Raw genomic sequence first — 20,267 nt, forward strand, 5'->3', positions numbered from 1 at the left:
AAAATAAAAACACCTGGGGAATAAACGATATAAAAGGAAAAGGAAAACATTTTTAAGAAGACAATATGGAAGCCTAGGCATTTACGGGGCTTATGACCTATGAAATTCAGCCATTTGAATATACTAAAAATATTGTTAGTTAAAATTAAATTTTGTATTTGAAATTCTAGAGTTAACTTCCTTTCTGAACATTCTTCACTAATAGTTATTAGTAATATAATAACAAAATTAAAATCGGAAGAAAAAAAAACAGCAGCAAGAGGAAAACAAATACTAACCAATAGCATTTTTGGTATAATATAATGTTTGTAGACAAGAACTGGAGTATCCAAATTAATAATAGATTTCACAACATATATGTAGATATTTTTTTAAAGCCCGTGCATTCACGGAGCTCAATACGCGTAATAAGTTGGTTTAAGTGATCACTTTACACACTGCATAAAATTCACCATGTCTAGTTTAAACATCCACTTTTCATCGATTCTTCTAGCTATCAATTTTTGTGAAGTAGGTGAAATTCTTTTTAAAACCGTAGATTTGTCTTTTTTATTTTCTTTTTATTATTTTCCTAGTTTTGTCGAGTTTTAGTGATCCTTTTCTTTCTTTTCTCAGAGGCATGCGAACGTTATTCGATTGGACTGTTCTAGGTGTAGAGAGCAGAGGAAATAATGTTTTGAGTATTGTTGGATTTTTTCAGCCCTGTGTAAGCAATTACATAATATTGTGTAGGAGGTATATTTGGATGTGCATAAATAATATCATAGTTAGTAAAAAACTTCTTATTTTATTGATTTTATTATATAAATCTAAAATTATGATTGATAAATATGTATTTACAAATCAATAATATTACATTGATGTAAAACAATTTTTAATCTCACTTACTTAAATTACTTCAAATATATAATATTTTCACAAAAATACAGCTAAGTACATTTCGAAAACCATGAAAAACCTCACAGGCCACTTTTGATTTTCATCCCAAATCCACTTCACATTTATTCGAAGTATAAACGCAATTTTATTACTTTATTTTCTCATCCATTCCTTTAATCCCTTGGCATATTTATAACCCAGTCATGCATTCATAGGTATTCTGTTATATTCAAGGTTTTAAAAACACGTCCTGTTAGTAGCTCAAATAAATAAGATTTTTATTTCTGGTGCGCAAATAAACCAATCATTTTTAGGTGAAAAATATGACACTATTATTAAAGAAAATACTTGAAAATATGTGGGTAATTAACTAAATAAACTAAGATTTCAGTTTGAAACACATTTGAATTTTAGGATTGCAATTAGAAGTTGGACTAATTTTACCATGGGAAAATTTAAATGCTGTTATAAATAACACTGAAAAATAAATTTTATAGCTTTTTGTCAAAAGACAGTGGGTAGGTATACAGTTATGTTTAATTATTATGTATCTCTAGGAATGAAATTAAAATAAAAGTTTATTAAATGGGAGATAGTAAAATGATGATTGCATCAGCTAAAGTCTTAAATTTGAAAGAAATGCAATGTTTACTTATCAAAAAGTATGTCTCTACATATGACAATGCTTTTTTAGTAGTTATACATAATGTTATACGTATATACATGCAGGATATTTTCTGCTGATGTTAAATTGATTCCAATTTAAAGGATGGTTCCTGGTTTTCTATTGATTCGTCTTCTTCCTGCCAAGAGAGATGAGAGACCCCGCGGGGCTTCTGTAGCAGGCTCCTCGCTGGGAACTACCTCTTGACTATCTTCTGCAGATCCTGAGCTCACCTTTTCAGTTGCTCCAGCATCTTCGGAAGGTTCCGTTATGGACTGACCCTCTGTAGAAGACGATACTTCTGCAGACTGCAAAAAATAATATTTTTACCAACATTTATTTTTAATAAGTGAATTTTTTCACAAGACAGAGTTACATACTACGATTAAAAAAAATATTAGCATGGTTTTAATATAAACGTAAATTATTTACATAAAAATAATAAATTGACATGCTATACAGGCAATATATAATCAGTAATTTATAGTTCTACATTATCTCTGTTCATAATCACAGGAAAAACAAAAAAACATTTGAGCCAAAATTATATTTTTATTTGCAAAGTAAAAAATATTTAAAAAAGGAAAAATCCGTTTAAAAAACCAAGTAATTGTTATGATTTGACTATATGATAAAAAAAGAAAGACGATAATATTTGAATTTCATTTAACAGTAGCACAAAGGAAAACAATCCTCATAAAAATGATCAAGACTAGGATTTGTGTTGGCAAGCCAAAGGAATTCTGCATAGAATAGTAAAAAAAGGGCGAATTTGTTTTTGTGGAATAAATGATTCTGACTCAGGTTTTTAGAAGGTATGTTTAAACTTACGGAGCACCGACCAAAACATGTATTCTACAGTTGGAGTACCAATGGCTGGAATTGGTATTTAAATATCCAAATCCATGGTATTTATAAGATCGATTGAACGTAGTTAAACATAAATCCCAGCCATAGAAAAGTAAAACTGAGATCATAGCACGTTTGTGAAAAGAGTGAATAAATAAATCTACAAACAAGTTAGTTCTACATTATCTCTGTCTACAAAACAGTTGGAATGTTTTTGACTTTGACAAATGATAAACAATTGATACCTTCGTTTTTTTAAATATTTCAAACAAGTATCTCATTAAGTATTTGACTGTGGTACCTAGTTTTAAAGTAAGTATTTTAAGAATTTTATAGAGCTGTGGGTGTTTTCTGCAAATTAAGAAATGCCGTTTTTGAGATCGACTCTATTTTCAGAAGGTAATTATTACATATTTTTTATGAAAGCGGCCTGGCTGTTTTTAGCAGAACATAGAATTGACATTAATTCACCGGATATCTAATACCAATATTTTTTTTTTTCAAAATTGTTGTATCATTTTTTTTCAAAATTGTTGCTGTTTGCATAACTACGTTCAATTGAAGGTCAGCGCGTTTGCCTATCAAGCCTACCACGCTACATGATCTTGAGTTCGATTCAAGACCTGGTTGATTTTTTACACTAAAATATTTCATAGTCCCCGGACTGGCACCTGAAGCGTAAGACTGATCATCTTACCTTCATGTAACAAAAATGATAAAGATATGCTTCGATCGGTGCGCGGATCCAGTGCCCTATGCACGTCAGGTGCAGGAAGGGAATGTTGTTGATGATTTAAAGGCACTGGCCCGGGCGCGGAGAAGTGTAAGAAGATATGGATTTACGAAATACCTCAGGGTGTAACTGCTGCCTCCTCGCAAGAAGTGGGCTAGGCCGTCGCGGTGCTGGAGGTGCTGCCACTTTAGGGCGTGCTGCGGCTACTTGGAGGCGTGGTCTACCTCTCAACCGGGAGAGGGGGTTCGCCACTGTGGCATCTCCGGGCTAAACAAACACAAAAAAAGTTATTCGTACTACATTTTAATATTTTTATTCAGATGGATGAATAATACAGTTTTGTGTATGAAGCAGAACCAAAACCCCGGAAGGTCGCTAGCTGCTCTCAGGTAAAAATCCTTAATAATTAAATCGAGTGGAGATAAAAGGGCATTGGAAGCAAAGATAGCAAGCCCCCGTTTTGGTGTTTTCGAAAAAAAATAACAAAAACTGCTACACTAATACCAAAGACACGTCTTCGTGTTAGAAATGTTATTTTCACTAAACTTAAACTTTAAGATACTAATAAATTAGCTTTCATAGAAACACGAATTCAAATAACTTTCTTAATATTTGTATAGAACGGCCATTTTGAAAATTTAAATCTCAAGCCTGTCATTGGTCGAATAAAATGGCTGATGGATATTGCTGTTGCTTGCAAACACTATTTTCAAACCATCAGAAGAATGATTTTAAACTACATTTGCAACTCAACTCACGACTTTTATAAATATATGGTTGATAAACTACAGAATGATACGAGTATCATAACCAAAAAAAATTTTTTTTGGAGGTTGCTATTTTTGCTTCCAATGCCCTCATATATTCACTTCGTTTTTAAGTGGTTGGCACGTTTGTCTACCATTCTTCAGGTCCTGGGTTCGATTCCTGGCAAGGTGGATGTGAAATATTGATTTTACAGTTTGTTTGAATTGCAATATTTCGTTGTTCCTGGACTGACAACCGAAGCTTAAGACTGATCACCTTACTTTTATGTAACAGGGGATTTAAATATATGCACCATTAGGCGTAGAAATGGAATTTTGAATTAATTTTTGTCAGTTGAGAGATTTTGCTTACTTGAGAAAGCTCTCGGCTGTAAGCAAAATAATCATAATATAATATAAGCATCAATACACATAATATGTGTTTTATAAAATAACTTAAATACAAATAATACATTTGTGGAAAAAACGTAAATACATAATTCAGATAGTAAATACTTGTTGAGTTGTGGCGTCAGACTGTTCCGCGCTAGAGGACACATCGGGACTGGAGTCCGGCTGAGCGCTAGAAGCCTCAGTGGTACTGCTGGTGGTAGATGAACCTAGGCGTCCTCCCAGTGCCAGCCGAGGGTTAGGCCGAAGAGGTCGCACATTCCCTCCTGCCCGGCGCCTAAAAAATATACATAAAAAATAAATACAGTAATATATTTGAAAACCTAATTTATTGAATTCTTCAAAATAGCAAAATTCCAATTATAATATTTTAATAAGAATTTAGTGTCAGTATATTTATTGGAGAGGAACAAAGTAAAAAATATAATATCGACTTAACTGTAATAAATGTACCTTAATTATTGTAAAAAAAAGTGCACAACGAGTATTTCTGAGTTATTATGCCGTGTGTCGTTTACTCTTTTATGATGTTTCGGATCACATAACAGCGGCCATCGGGGTTGATGTTATTTATAAATATACATATATTTACTTTTAACGTATTACAACAGCGATGAAGAACATTTAAGAGAAGGTAGTCTAGGCATCTACAGGGCTTATGACCTGTCAATGGATGGTTTAAGTGACCACTTTAAACACTGTGTAACATTCACCATATTTTATTAGATGTCTAGACTTCAATATTACCTTCTCTTGAATGTTCTTTATCTCTGTTGTAATATGTTCATATAAACAGCTCCCCAGGGAGTTGAATCCAGTCCTTGTCTACAAAAAATTGGACAAACTCAAAATATTGTCGGTTAATTTTACTTCGCTGATAAAATTGAAGATCACATTGTAATCGGGGCCCAGGATCGGCTTTAATCCGTTTACACAATATGACTAGTTCCGACTTCCACATTTTCTTCATTATTTAAATAAAAACTTATTCTAAAAAGTGAAAGAGCCAAAATGCATTTTTTTTTCTTACCCTAAAAGTGATCGTGCTGTTGTGGACGAGGAATCTATTGATGAAGCGCTGTCAGGGCTGGATTCGGAAGGCACTGGGTCAGCTGAGGGGGAAGTGGATGTACTGGCTCCAGGAAGAGGGCGGCGGCTTCTAGGCTTCAATCCTGGACGACGAATCCTATTTTTGAAAAAAATACATTTTATTTTATTTATTTATGTAAGATTATAAATAGTAGATTATAATTATGGTTAAATTATTAGATTTATTAGATATTTACGGAGAAATAAAGTCAATGTTGAAAATCTCAAGTCTACAAAAACGTAGACTCCAATATTGACTCCATATTTATGTTTAATTTACTAAATAGCTTAATTGATGCATCATTGTTACTGGTACAAGTGGCTGGCATTCAATGTTCCGATCGATTATTATTTATATTAGTTTTGTATTATTTATTTATTTCTTACACAGTATTTTGCATCGTTCAGAGGTTCTTTTTTTCAGGTCCCGACTAGCTAGGAATTTCATGCCGGATTTTTTAAAGAACATTTTTATTGAATGATGCCAAAATAATCCATATAAATAATGTATTTTAGATTTAGTATACCCACGCACGGGCCATGCCTATGTGGGATTTTTTGTTTTCATGAAAAAAGTGATATATTGTGAAATAAAAAATGGAACAAATGGAAACAAAAAAAATTGTAAGTAAATAAATACTAATAATGACTATTTATTACTTTAAAAACCATATCTCAATTAGCATATTAATAAAGTTTTTGTGTTATTGTCTATTGATTTCAATGATTATATTATTTTGTGTATTTGATTATGCCTGTAACAAAATGTAAAATTTTCATTTAATTATTTGTAAATGTTTTTTTTATTATTGTTGTTCTATATTTTTTATTGTTTTATTTTTATATTTATTATTATTTATATTTTACTTTTGTGTATTGTTGTTCTATTGTATCACATGATATTATAATTTAATTTATTGTATAAGATACCGTACTGTTACCATTTGCAGTACCTACTATGTATTTTTTCTTCTTGTTAATTATTATAGCTTAACACGGGCAAAGCCTAAAAACCATAATAAATGCATGAATTTGTAAACAAATGTAATTTTCAATGAACATTTTTTTATACATACAGAAATATAAACATAAATCACAAAATATTAAAAAAAGAACGAGATATAATAATCAAAACCGACAAAATGGTATTATGTCAATACATAGTAGATTCCAGTCGTATCTGGGTAAAATGTATGACATTCAGGTGAGATAGTTAAGGGGATGGTACCAAATAGCGTAGTCCGTGAGGCAAAACATATGGGCGAAGCTTTATATACATATATATATATAATTATTATTATTATTTTTTATTTTTTTTAAATTATGTGACGTCCTGCCGGTAAAACAACTTTGTGACTACAAATTGATTGTAGATCACCTCGTTGATCCAGAATGTAAAAAAAGAGGGTTCCACACTCACAACGCTTGATTAAAAACTGAAGATTCCCTGTTCTTCTACTTTGGAGAACAAACATTAAATTGCGTTTTTCCGTAATTTTTAACATGGAAAATCTTTAAATGATAAAAAAATCTCCTTAATATTTTGAAATGTTAAAAGGTATTTGAATGTAACATAAATGTGTGCAAAATAAACCCGTTTTAATTAATTTTTTTAAAGTCCTACTGGGTAACACAAATCAAAATATGTTACTAAATATAACGAATGCACGCTGTTTTTCAGCACTGAAAGTGATATTATAGTTTTGTTACCTTAGATTTTTTATCTATATTTTTGTTAATGTTAGGATACCTTCTAGTTTTGTCCCCATATTTTTGTTACCTTAGACTCGGGTGTTCTACTGTACATAATTTTTACCACTTATTATAGTTTAAGTATCTCAGATTATAGTTTTGTTACCTTGATCCTACAGATTCTGTTGTAGACGAGATTTCATCGGCCGATGAGGCAGTGGTAGATGTAGTTGGACGAGATCGACCACTAAATCGGTTGCGGGACAAGGATGGCTAAAATATCAGATAAAGAATACATTACTGTTATTATTTACACAAGTACAAACATAATACTTGGCTTGATTCTATGCAACTTTCGAGAATCGTAGAAATGTGAAAAGTTCGAATAAAGCAGAATGGCAAACGTCAAAGTATGTAAAGTGATGATTTATGGAATTCTTTAAAAATGCAAATGATTTTGGATTTAAAAAAAAATGTGTCAACTTCAACAACTTTACAAAACTGAGTAGTTAGATCAGGAAGTGGTAAAAAAAATGAAATAGTTATTCTCGTACCTCGTTTGATAATTATATTATTTTACACATTTAGAGATTTATTAAAATGGTTTAGAGAACATGCGGGTTTCAAGTTTTTTCCGAAACATCGTTTCACTCACAGTTTCGCACTTCTGCTGGGAGAGAATTCCATGCCACAGGTCATTTAATTTATCACACACGGCCAAAGAAAATGTTGCGTCGTATAACGTGAAATTCATTTATTAGATGCAATCTTGAATGCGAAAAACGTCGTAGTTATTATCAAATGTTTCACTCAGTTTCTGCGCGCGTACACAAATATCGGACATGCCGCCGTCACAATATTGGAGACGACTGATTCTTATAAGAATCCACTGCATTACTGACTTTAGAATTAATTTATTTTCTGATTCAGAATTTGCGCGTGCATATTGTGCGCATAACGCATATCCGTATGCGAGAGGTCATCATCATCATCGTTCTCTATCCACACTTAGTGGGGCATAGGGCACTGCATTGGTTCACCAATCGCAGTGTATCTTGATATTTTTTGCTCCATGAAGGTAAGATGATCAGTATCACGTTTCAGGTACCAGTCCAGGGACTATGAAATATTTTCGGAATCGAACCCGATACCTCTTGAAACGCGCTGACTACTACTCCACGAGGTCGATAACTTTTTTGATCAGATATCTGACCAATTTCTTGAGCAGTTTTCTAGTCCGTGTACGGGTACAAAAGAAAGTAAAAGTGTGAAATCATCGAGTTCTACATAATAAGATATCCCATAACTCTTCGAATAATGCTAATAACGTCATTATCATATTTTATTATACACTAATTGACTTTGCCGTTGAGTAATAGTTATTAGATTTATATTTTCAATGCTTAGAATCATGATTTAAATAATGAAGAATTTCGATGTTCTTGCATGCCTAGATTAATGTAATAATTTACTGTTAAACTAACCCACAAAAAATATTTCTGAATTCGCGTTATATTGCCACCATGATTTTGATTTTTTTTTGTTTTGAAATCCCCGCTTTTGCTTTTATTTGTGACGTCACCGTTCGTTTGTCTTTACACCTTAAGTGTTCTACGAAATCTGTGGATTTTTTTCAAACGTGTGGTTTTGATTAGCTAACTTATTTCTGAATATTTTTGACAGAGATGTGTATAATTATGTTATTGTGGTCAATTTTTAACAATATTGTTTTATTTACTTTAGAACAAATTCGCTATACGCTTATGGAGAGCAACACCAAAATCCGCGTGGTTAGCAAAACCGAACACCGCTTTGATCTGCAACGCGAAATCCGCTGCATTGTCAGATTGGACAAGATATTAAACGTCGTCCACCGGAAGAACATAGTAAATTTCGTCTTGACATTTCGTGCCGCTCCCCACAGCTCTCCGTCCAGTGTTCGCTATTGTAAATGCCTTCTGTACAAAAATATAAGGATGTAACTCGTGTGTATCTACTCAATAAATAAACTTTAATTTTAATCCATTTTTCTCATTTAACCTCAAATCATTTCACGTGCACACATCCATACACGGTTAAGATATTCGGGAGAAAATTTAAACTATTTTTGTGTTTTTACCTTAGCCAGACTTTGGACTGGAGCAGCATCTGTTTTAGTAAGTTTCTCTTCTTTAATTTCTGGTCCGCTGGTGCTGCTAGAAGCTTTATTCCTTCCAAATGATGGTCTGGAGTTGCTGTAACGTCCTGGGGTCATGAAAAAAAGCGCAAATATAAACATAAACAAGAAACAGATATAATCTTGCTATTACAAATACGCTGGTCAAATGAAAAATTAACAAATAGTAAAAACTTTATGTACTCGTACATACATAGTATTTAGGTCGACTGTTGGCATCTTCATAAATGATAGGTAGGCAAAGGTGTTTCTTTCATATTTTCAATAAGCTTCAACAAATCTTTAAGATCTGTATTACATATAATTTTTCATGACTTAAAAACTTCCTCAATTGCGAAAAAAAACTGTCCCATCAGAACCCCGCCCCATCCTATCCGCCGAGTTACTGCAGAGACAGTTTTGGCTTCTTAATAATAAAAAAAATATGTCGGCCTCGTGGTGTAATGGTCAGCGCGTTTGCCTACCACGCCAGAGGTCTCGGGTTCGATTCCCGACATGGTTGATATGAAATATTTATTTAAAAGGGTGTTTTTACACTAGAAATATTTCATAGTCCCTGGACTGGTACCTGACGCGTAAAGGTTATCATCTTACCTTCATGTAAAAAAAAAAAATCAAGATACGCTGCGATTGGTGTGCCAATGCAGTGTCCTATGCACCATTAGGTGCGGAAGGGGAATGATGAATTTTTTATGACAGTCGATCTATTTACGGGGTAAAATATCACCCACCTACCCAAATAAAGATTTCAGCGATTAATAATCAATTGATGAGGGTTGGCAATTGTAAAAACTAGCATGCATTTGTTTCCATGCCAATAAATACAATACGAAAGTTTAAAAAAATATCATCATTCCATGTCCGCTCCCTAGTTGGAGCATATGGTATCCACAAAGAGCCACCGTGCATCTCTATCGGCTGCCAACTCCTTTGCGTCCTCCCAAGTCAGGTTCTCGTCCCGAAGTTCTGACATGAACTGCCGACGAACAGTCAGCAGTGGACGTCCAGGACGTCGAGAACCTGATGCCTTGTAAAGTCGGCCAGCGTGGTTAAGGCTCTCAGGAGGCATCTGCAGTATATTTATATATTTACATAATCAGTTTGACAAAAAAAAGTATCTAAAAATGAATGCTTGAACAAAAGTAAAATTGTGTGTTGTGATCATTTAAACCAGTTGAAGACACGTAAAAAGATGAAACATATTCCCTTCTAAAAAAAAATTCTTTACCCATCGTCACCATCATTGACTTTCCAAACCTAATAGTGCATAGGGCACTGCATTGGTACAATAATCGCAGGGTATCTCGATTATTTTTTTTTACATTAAGGTAGGACGTACAGTCGTACGCTTCAGGTGCCAGTCCAGGGACAGTTGAATATTCTAGTGTAAAAACACGTTTACTTTTTAAAAATAAATATTCCAAGTCAACCATGCCGGGAATTGAGCCCGTGCCTTTTTGCATGGTACATGGTGGACAAACGCGCTGACCACTACACCACGAGGCCGACCAATACTGAATAATCAATACCCGTACAGCGTTGAAGAAAGTGATTGCGAAGCTTCTGTAGATTGCTAATTTTATGTTTTTAAATACTTTACTTAATTTAAAGAAGAGAATCACGTTCGTGCAATATCTTGTGTTAAAGGACCATGAGTTAAATATTTGTTATTTATGTATATTTGTATATATATATGTCAAAAACTACGGAAAAGCCACTGAAAGTTTAATTGAAGTGTGATCATTAATACCTCTTATTGTAACATAATTGTAACATATGTTATATAATTTGTAGGCTTGATTATTGTTCCTTAGTTTTGAGTGCAAATATGTAGTTTAAAAAATATCAAACCTTATATGTTTATATTATAAATTTGTAAAAGGCAATTATGCCGTGTATGTTAATAAAAAAAAAAAAAAAAAATGATGCTGTTATTACGGGTATTGTATACTTATAATTATAACAGGTGGGTCAGACCCTGTCACCGAAAAGATACGTGTCACTTAATCTGTATCTTTAAAGTAACCGAATCTTTTAAGTACTTCAATTGAACTAATGTATCTTTTGCTTATTTGGCTCATTTAGGTCATCATATCTCCGCATCTTTCGCAACTTCGTATCATTTGTATCTTTCGTTTAATTTGTTTCTTCGTTTCTTTCGGGTCTGTAGTTCGTTTAGTTCTTCTGTTCACTTTCGCGGAATGTGTGCGAGCTTGTCTTGCAGCTACAAAGCGAATGAATGTTTGACATTCTAGCATCCTCATAGTGCTTGTGATAATATTTATATTAAATTATTTTTGGATTAAGTAAATAATATATAGTCAGCCTCACGGCGCAGTAATTAGCGCGTTTGCCTACCATGCAAGAGGTCTCGGGTTCGATTCCCGACATGGTTGACATGAAATATTTAACTAAAAAGATGTTTTACACTAAAACATTTCAAAGTCCCTGAACTGACAAGTGAAGCGTAAGACTGATCATCTAACCTGCATGTAATTTTTTAAATCGAGATTCGCTGCGATTGGTGTACCAATGCAGTATTCTATGCACCATTAGATGTGGAAAGGGAATTATGAAGAAATAATAGATATTTTAATTTTAAAAAAATATTTCTGGTTTTGTAGGAAAAAATATTAATTATTTCTATATTTTTAGTAGTGTTTATTTTCAAATAGAATATTTGTTTATATTACAATATTTGTGTTTGTCTAAATGTTTGTAGACAAAAGACTGGATTTCACCCCTTCGGGAGTCATTAAGATTAACAAATTACAACAGGGATGGAGAATACCTTAAATAAGGGATTATGGAAGTCTAGGCATTTACAGGGCTTATGACCTGTCATTGGCTGATTTAAGTGGCCACTTTACACACTGTGTAACATTAACCATTTTGCCTGTGTTTGAACATCCATATTTCTTCAATTCTTCCATAAATGGATTCAATTCTTCCATAAATGGAAGAATTGAAGAAATATGGATGTTCAAACACAGGCAAAATGGTGAATGTTACACAGTGTATAAAGTGGTTACTTAAACCAGCCAATGACAGGTCATAAGCCCTGTAAATGCCTAGACTTCGATAATCCCTTATTTAAGGTATTCTCCATCCCTGTTGTAATTTGTTTACATGTATAAATATTATTGGATACAGTATTTTTCGATGATAGGGGAGAAGTGTTTACAAAAGTAGCCCCTGAATACATTTCAAATAAATACAAAATAGTACAATAAATCTCAATCCGTCCTAGTTTTATCGTGCGGCTTGGATTTGAACGATTCGTGTTAATTGGGTCTACGTGTTCAATAAACACACTATTTGTAAACTTCGGAAATGTTTATAGATATAGCAAATGACATGTATGCGTGACCTCAACTTAAAATAATTTACCCATACTTAACCTATCTACTAACTACGCATACCATATCCGTATCGTGACACGGAATATGGACACAATCGTTGCAAACGAATGAACTAAATGAACTAGAGTTATATAATATACGAAGATCCAAATGACACGAAGATATTTTTAGTTCGGCGCTCTTTTCGTTCGCGAACCAACTGACCGAGGTGTAAGAAACATGTATCTAGTTCAATGTTTCCGACCTTGTCAGTATGACCGGGTCGTTCTACATCGACTACACATGACCTAAGTCAATTACAACAGTTAAATGAAGAATAATGTGTACAAGAAACTGAACAAAAAGAACATAAAACTATCTGGCAAAAACAAAGGCAATAAAATAATGGTATTCAATATATTCACAAACACGATCAACATATTATAGGACTTGGAGCAAAACCATGCCAATCTATCTTCATCCCACACTGTTTTAGTGGCGAAGAGATCTACAAAAATCCGGAAGATTTATTCCAAAAATATCTAAGTTTTGTGGCAAATTGACTAATCTACACATTCTGGACATTGGGGCCTAAAAACAAAAGATGCTCTTAGAAGATTTGAAAAATACCAGATTTTGACTTCTGGTGGCACGGTTGGGAACATGAAAAGAAATTGATTGCAACAGAGATGGGACATCACTTATAGCATTAAGGATTTTTTGAATCCGTATAAGGTACATCTAAGTTCTAAGTTTCTCCAATGAAGACAGATTAATAGATTGCTTTAAAAAAAATCATTTAGGAGCTAAACTTAATTCAAACTTGAGGTTAAATATTACAAATATAAAAAAAAAAAACACCTACTGCCGAAATCAGCGGAAAACGAAACTATGTTTGAAAAATTCGAAATTCATAGAAATTGTATTCATCGGTTACAATTATTCTAAGATTAAAAAATAACAATAGTGGATAATATTTCGAAGAAGGAAATATATAAGTCTAGGCATTTACAGGGCTCATGACCTGTTATTGTCTGGTATAAGTGGCCACTTTGCACACCGTGTAAAATTGTTCATTTTGCCGATGTTTGACAAACTCAAAATATTGTTACAAATATTCTGTTATAAATTGGTATTTTATTGGTAGAGTTAAACATAAAATAAATAAATTGTTTTATTACAAACGAAAATGATCAGTTTAATGCCTAGTGAAATGAAAATGATTAATTGAATATTGAAAGGTGTAAAAATTAATGGTATATACCTTGTGTTGTTAATATGTATTGTATCTGTTTTCCCAAATTTAAAAATGAACACCAAAAGTAAAAATAAAAGGTCAAGTTAATATGTCATTCGAAACAAAATTTTCTGACCTTGCATTAATTACTTTGCACATATTATTTTATTTAATTACAAGCCTTCAAAATGGATTGTCACATAAACTAAAGTGAGCGTTTCCGACACTTCTTTTTGGTAACATTCAATTCTGGAAAAAAAGCTTCTAAAGCTGCTCGTGATAATTGCACAGTGAACGGTGAAGATACTTTGTTTATTTTTATTTTTTTAAAGAAGTATTTGCGTTATTATAATTTACCCGAATATTTCTATTTTTGAGACATTTTCAACGAGTTGTAAATAACTCACTACAAGAAACTTTTAACCACGTTGGGGTAGAGTAGGGTTCGAACATCTGACCTCTGATCCGTGAGCTGCAATACTAGCCACAATACGAGACCACAACCCGATTCCAATTATTGACTAATTTGTTGTAAAATAATGAAAGAAAATACATTTTTATATTGATTATAAAACATATATTACATGAATAAAACATTACACTCCCAGGAGTTAAAAACCCATTTGGAACCCTACATAATATCAGTTAATACAATCCAAAGCAGTAAGAAAACAAAAAACTTTAATTTTTTTATTTTTTATAATTTCATTTCTACTGTAATATTTTATTATTTTTTTACGCGGGGAATGATGCGGAGTGGATATTTCAATGTACTTACGCTTTTTTTTTTCTTTTTTTGACATTGTTTTTCGTAATGTATAAAAAACTATAATTGGCCTATAATTTTGGTTTGTTTGTAAATGTAATATTTATTTTCCTGTTGAAATGTCTGTTGTTATCTTTTAATAAATAAATAAAATGTAAGAAACACAAAACACACTATTATACACTATCTATATAAATTACTCTAATAACTATCTTTATTCAAAAGATTTAAGTAAAAAAAAAACAATTTCGAGACTTTTAGATTTGCTATTCGACTTTTCGTTTTTGAGTTTATCGGGCAGTTTATTAAATTGGGAATGGAAAATATTTTCTATAGATTTTTTGCTTTCGCTTTTCGCTCAACGAAATTAAGATACATGAAGATTTTTAGATTTTGGCCATTTTGGTTGTAAATATCATTATTTAATGTATATTTTGATTTATTACAAATAAATTTATTTAAAATTATAATTTTTATTTAACATTATTGACTAATTTGGAAATAAACAGACACAACTTATGTTAATATCTATACCGATAACATTTAATAAAACTCACGAGCCTGGATATGTCATAACGTCATAACAAACTGTGAAGGCAAGTTTTTATACAGTGACGGTAGTTCCCGGACTCTACCACCATCTGGGGCAGGAACACTTTCACAAAGTAGCTTTCACTGATGAAACCATCTAAGACTTACGCCGATACATCTCGAGTACGTTGTCCACTTGGCGATTACTGGCTTTAAGCATAATTTAATGACGTAAAATCAAATTAAATTCTTATTAATATTTGAAGCCACAGAATTAAGAATAGTCCAGAAACTGCATACGCACATCAAACAGAAGGCGGCTAAACTACTCATAAATGAGTAAGTTAACGTTTTAACCCACTAGTTTCTTTGTAGACGTCGCGCGTCGCTCAGTATGCAACTCCTGATTTAAATTCAACAATGCCGTGTTATGTCCTTTTAAAGTGTAGAAATACTGCTAAGATCTTAAAGAAACAGGATGGAATCACATTTCATATGTAATTAGCTTATGATTGTGTAAGTAGCAAATGCATTACTTAAAAATTGAATTATTTTTCCATCTGTCAGATTGTCGAAGAGGCAAAATGGATATTTCGTTAGTGCTGCCAGGGTAGTAATTTTTTTTACCCTACTTTGCTCATCTAATGAGAGAACTAATGAAAATTTGACCTCGGATTAAACAACTTTGTGGTGGACATTTGATCGACATTATCTTTGAAACATCAAATATTATTTAACATGATATAAAAATATCCGTTTTATGTAAAATAAAATTTGTTTTATATTTTAAGTTCAAAGTTCATTAATTCAATTACTCTTATTAAATGACCTTTTACTTATCTACTCTGTTGTGTTAATCAAAATTTCCACGTGCACCATAAAATTTTAGAGAAATTAACAGATTGCTATTTTTTACCTTACATTTGTGTTATGATTGTAATTTTTCCCATCGTGCAACATTACGCGGTGACATCACGAACGCGCGATTATTAGACACAGTCCGATGTATTCAAATATGATTCTACGCTCCTTCTGGACTATTCTTAATTCTATGTTTGAAACATTGACATTGTGATTAAACATTTTGTTAAATGTTATTAAATATTTATATATAACCACAGAAGTCGGTATTCCCTATGTCTAATGGTTTCGAGGGTTTGCGTATTTGTTTAATTGGCGTCCTGGCGAAGTCACGTCTGGGCACGTCTCGAAACTGGTAGACATAGAAAAGTCGGTAAGTGGTTATTTACAAATATTTAATAACATTTAGTATAATAAATTCATCGCTTTTGCAATTATCTTTATACATTTTGTGAAAATATCGCAAGGTGAATAATACATGACATTTTACGATTTCGTAATCGTCTTAGAAATAGTAATTATTACCTGTGAATGAACAAAGACACTTTACGAGGATTATATGACTTGAGCTTTAGCGTGATGTAATGAATTCCTAATGTTATTATTTTTGTATTACGTGTGATACAAATAATATAAACATGATTTTACAAGATATTGATTCCGCAAATAATTTACACCCCCAGAAGTACACAGTGGTACGTCTAAATTGGCGGTTTGCAGGAGAGCTAAAACAAACTTTTTTGAATTTACTAATGCTTTTAACTTAATGTATATCATGCGTGGAATAGAATAAGAACCATATTGTAAACATAAATACAACGAAACTTTCAAAGAACTGGAACACGTGGCATATCTAGGACTCAAACGGCCGGCCGGATTCAAACAAGCGAAAGTTTGAATCTGGCTGGCGGCGCGGCGGCGCGAGGTGGAAAAGACGATGCCGGGCGCACCTTGGGGCTGATGTCGCTGCGGTCTTCGCTGATCATCATCTTTTTAAAATTTCTACAATTCGGCATAAAAACTACATATTTATTTTCAACGAACATACATTTTGAACGAACCGTCTCAAATGTACCCGACTAAGATATCTCAAATTTGAACGACTTAAACGACCTTAAATTTACGCTATGCGCATGCGGTTAGGCCTGGTGAACTCTTACCTGATTTACACGATTTAATTCGGCATTTTTAATAACTTTTATGCTTGTAAAATCCAGTGCCCTGAGCCAGCTCTTTAACAAAGGGATTTTTTTCCATCCCAATAGTTGGCCGTAGACTGGATCTTGTAAACCTCGTACAGCTATTTTTTTGTTTATATTATGATATTTTATGTGATCTCCAAGGTTATGTAACGAACATTTTTGTTTTTAAATCTACATCTTTTCGATTTGCTTGGACACCGTGCAAATATATTAATAAAACCCGTGCAACTTTAAACAATAAATGTTCAATTTTTCTCTACTCTGCGTTTTATTTAAATAGTCAAATCATCACCTTCGCCCCCTCCGCTCCGGATCCAAAGATCGTTTTTTTTTTTTTTTTTTTTTTATTTGAAAATTTATTTATAAACCCTTACGGATTATAACATTCATTTTACATAAAATAATACATACATTTTTCATTTATACTCTGTTGTTTAAAATAATATTTTTTACATCTTTTGTAAAGTTTGTCTGAGTCTTTTGTTTAGTTTTGTCTGGTAGTTTATTGTATAATTTCAGTCCCTGGTTCATTAGTCTTGATTGTCCTTGTCTTGTTTTAAAAAGTTGTATATGGTATTTGTCTGATATTCTAGTATTATGTCCATGTTGACTACAATTTTTTATTAGTTTTAGTTCTTCGTCTACAATTACATTAGTGGCTAATTTATGGATAAATTTTAATGATTCTAGTTGAAAGAGTTCAGTTATATTTAATTGCTTAGTTTGTTTAAAAAGTTCTCTAGTTGCAGTTAAATAGGGAAGGTCATATACTAACTTTAATATTTTATTTTGTTGTCTTTGTAGTCTGTTTATGTCATTTTGATATCCTGCTCCCCATAATAGTTGCGTATAACATATTTTAGTTTTTACATAGGCTTCATACATTAGAATTTTTTCCGTTTTTGGAACAAAGTTTTTGATTTTTAAAAAAAGACTCGATAATGTCGCCACTTTGCTAATTAAATTGTTGATATGAATTGTCCATGTTAATTGTCTGTCTATTGTTAGTCCTAAGTATTTAACATGTTCAATTTCAGTAAGTCGTTCATTATTTATGTAAGCATCTACTTTATGACATTTTTTTCTAGTTTCAAAATGGATAATATTGCATTTTTTTTCATCAAGTGTAAGTAAGTTTGTGTTTGTCCATTTAGTCAACATAGTTAGGTCTTTGTTTATGTCATTGTTTGTTAATACGTCTGTTTGATTTTTATAGAATAGTCCAATGTCGTCGGCATACATAATAATTTTTCCCTTGAAATTGTACAGTGACAAATCATTAATGTATAAAATATATAATATTGGACCCAAAATGGATCCTTGGGGTACTCCAAAATTTACCGTTTGCAAAAGGCTTTTTTTTTCATTTACATATGTATACTGCTTCCGATTTGCTAAATATGATTTTAATAGTTTACTTTCTTGAAATTTGTCCTATGTCGTTTAATTTTTTTATCATTGTCTCAACATGAACCGTATCGAAAGCTTTTTTAAAATCTAAGATTACTCCCGTGATTGGGATCCCAGTATCCATGTTGGTTTGAATAAAATTTATTAAATTCACTAGGGCTGTTCCGGTTCCTTTTTTTTCCTGAAAGCCATGTTGATTATAAGTAAGTATATTGAGATTTTTAACATGGTCCATTAATCTCTTTTGAATATATTTTTCAAATATTTTGTTGAAGACTGTTAAATTTGCAATTGGTCTGTAATTGCTATGATCTTTTTTATCACCTCCTTTATATATTGGAGTGATTCTTGCTATTTTTAATTCATCTGGATAGGTACCTTCTTTTATATGCAGATTAATCAGATTTGTTAATATTGGACTAAGCATGTCTTTAAGAATTTTTACTAGCGATGGTTTAATTTTATCATATCCCGGAGAAGCATTTTTTTTCAAATTATCTATAATTTTTTTGATTTCTCCTATTGTTGCGGGTCTAAGAAAGAAGGTAGCATTTATTTGGTATTTTTGTGTTTCTGTTACATTTAAACATGGTCCCTTTATTTTATTTGCAAGTTTTTTTCCTATATTTGTATAAAAATCATTTAATGTACTTGTTATTTCTACCGGATTATTTGTTACTTTTCCATCCATTTGTTTTATTTCCTTTATACATGGTGATGGTATTTTTGTGTCTGATTTAATATTTTTAATAATTTTCCATAATTTATTACTGTTTCCTTCTGCGCATGCTATTTGTTGTTGATAGTATTGTTTTTTAGAATTTCTTATATCATTTCTCAGCTCTTTTTGAATATTTTTTAGTTGTATTTGCAGATGTTGATTGTGTCTTTCTTTTACCATTTTTTTGTAAATTTTATTTTTTAGAATGACTTTTTTAAATATTTCTTTTGTGAGCCACCCCTCTTGGATCGAAGTAGTAAATCTTCTGTTTTCTGTTTTTGTATTCTTTTTAATTTCAGTTAGAATCAACTCTTGCAGTTGTTTAAAAGTAGTTATTTGTAAATTTTGTAATTTTATTTCCACGCTTTCTTTAAGTTTATTAAAATCGATCTTTTCTGAAGTATATTTTTGCCTTGCTACTATTTGTTTAGCTATTGATATATCCACATTTAACTCCAATGCTCTATGATCACTTAGCGGTGTATCTATGTAGTCAATGGTGTGATTGCATCCTATTATATTAGTGATCACATGGTCAATTATTGTATTTTCACCTCTTTGATTCCACCTAGTATACTTTTCAGGAGATATTTCATTTAGTATTTTAAAATTATTTGAGCGGAGAGAATTTAAGTAATCATTAGTATGCACACATTTTTTGTCAAGTAAATTTATATTGAAATCACCAACTATTATTATTTTTCCTTTTTCTTTTGTAAGTATATCTGTTTCAAAAAAGTCGATGAATTGGTGTAATTGATTTTTATTGGGTGGTCTATAGATGACACAGATATTAATATTTTGTTCAGTTAAATTAATTAAGATTACATTTGATTTATCTTTTGCGGTTTCTTTTATTTTAATTTGGAAATCTAAATTATTAGCAATATATATTGCAACTCCTCCTCCTTTGCCTTCTCTACATGAGTTAATTACATTATAATTATTAATTCCATACA

At 31.9% G+C, this 20,267-nt stretch overlaps 1 protein-coding gene across 2 annotated transcripts in view; it reads right to left on the reverse strand.

Annotated features, from left to right (window-relative positions):
• Positions 1–785: 785 nt before the first annotated feature.
• The window catches only part of LOC148276566 (uncharacterized), an 80,293-nt gene continuing 60,811 nt past the window's right edge, over positions 786–20,267 (reverse strand). For both annotated transcript variants that reach the window (XM_088234074.1, XM_088234073.1), the window contains exons 5-10: positions 9,183–9,307; positions 7,230–7,336; positions 5,313–5,468; positions 4,388–4,559; positions 3,243–3,392; positions 786–1,851 (exon numbers count right to left, since the gene is read on the reverse strand). In XM_088234074.1, the coding sequence (XP_088090200.1) occupies positions 1,642–1,851; positions 3,243–3,392; positions 4,388–4,559; positions 5,313–5,468; positions 7,230–7,336; positions 9,183–9,307 (920 nt within the window). In that variant the 3' untranslated portion in view covers positions 786–1,641. The remainder of the gene's footprint in view (positions 1,852–3,242; positions 3,393–4,387; positions 4,560–5,312; positions 5,469–7,229; positions 7,337–9,182; positions 9,308–20,267) is intronic.

The sequence above is a fragment of the Micrasema longulum genome, unplaced genomic scaffold (assembly GCF_059751315.1).
Source record: "Micrasema longulum isolate JH-2025_06_02 unplaced genomic scaffold, ASM5975131v1 h1tg001192l, whole genome shotgun sequence".
Taxonomy (NCBI): Eukaryota; Metazoa; Arthropoda; class Insecta; order Trichoptera; family Brachycentridae; genus Micrasema; species Micrasema longulum.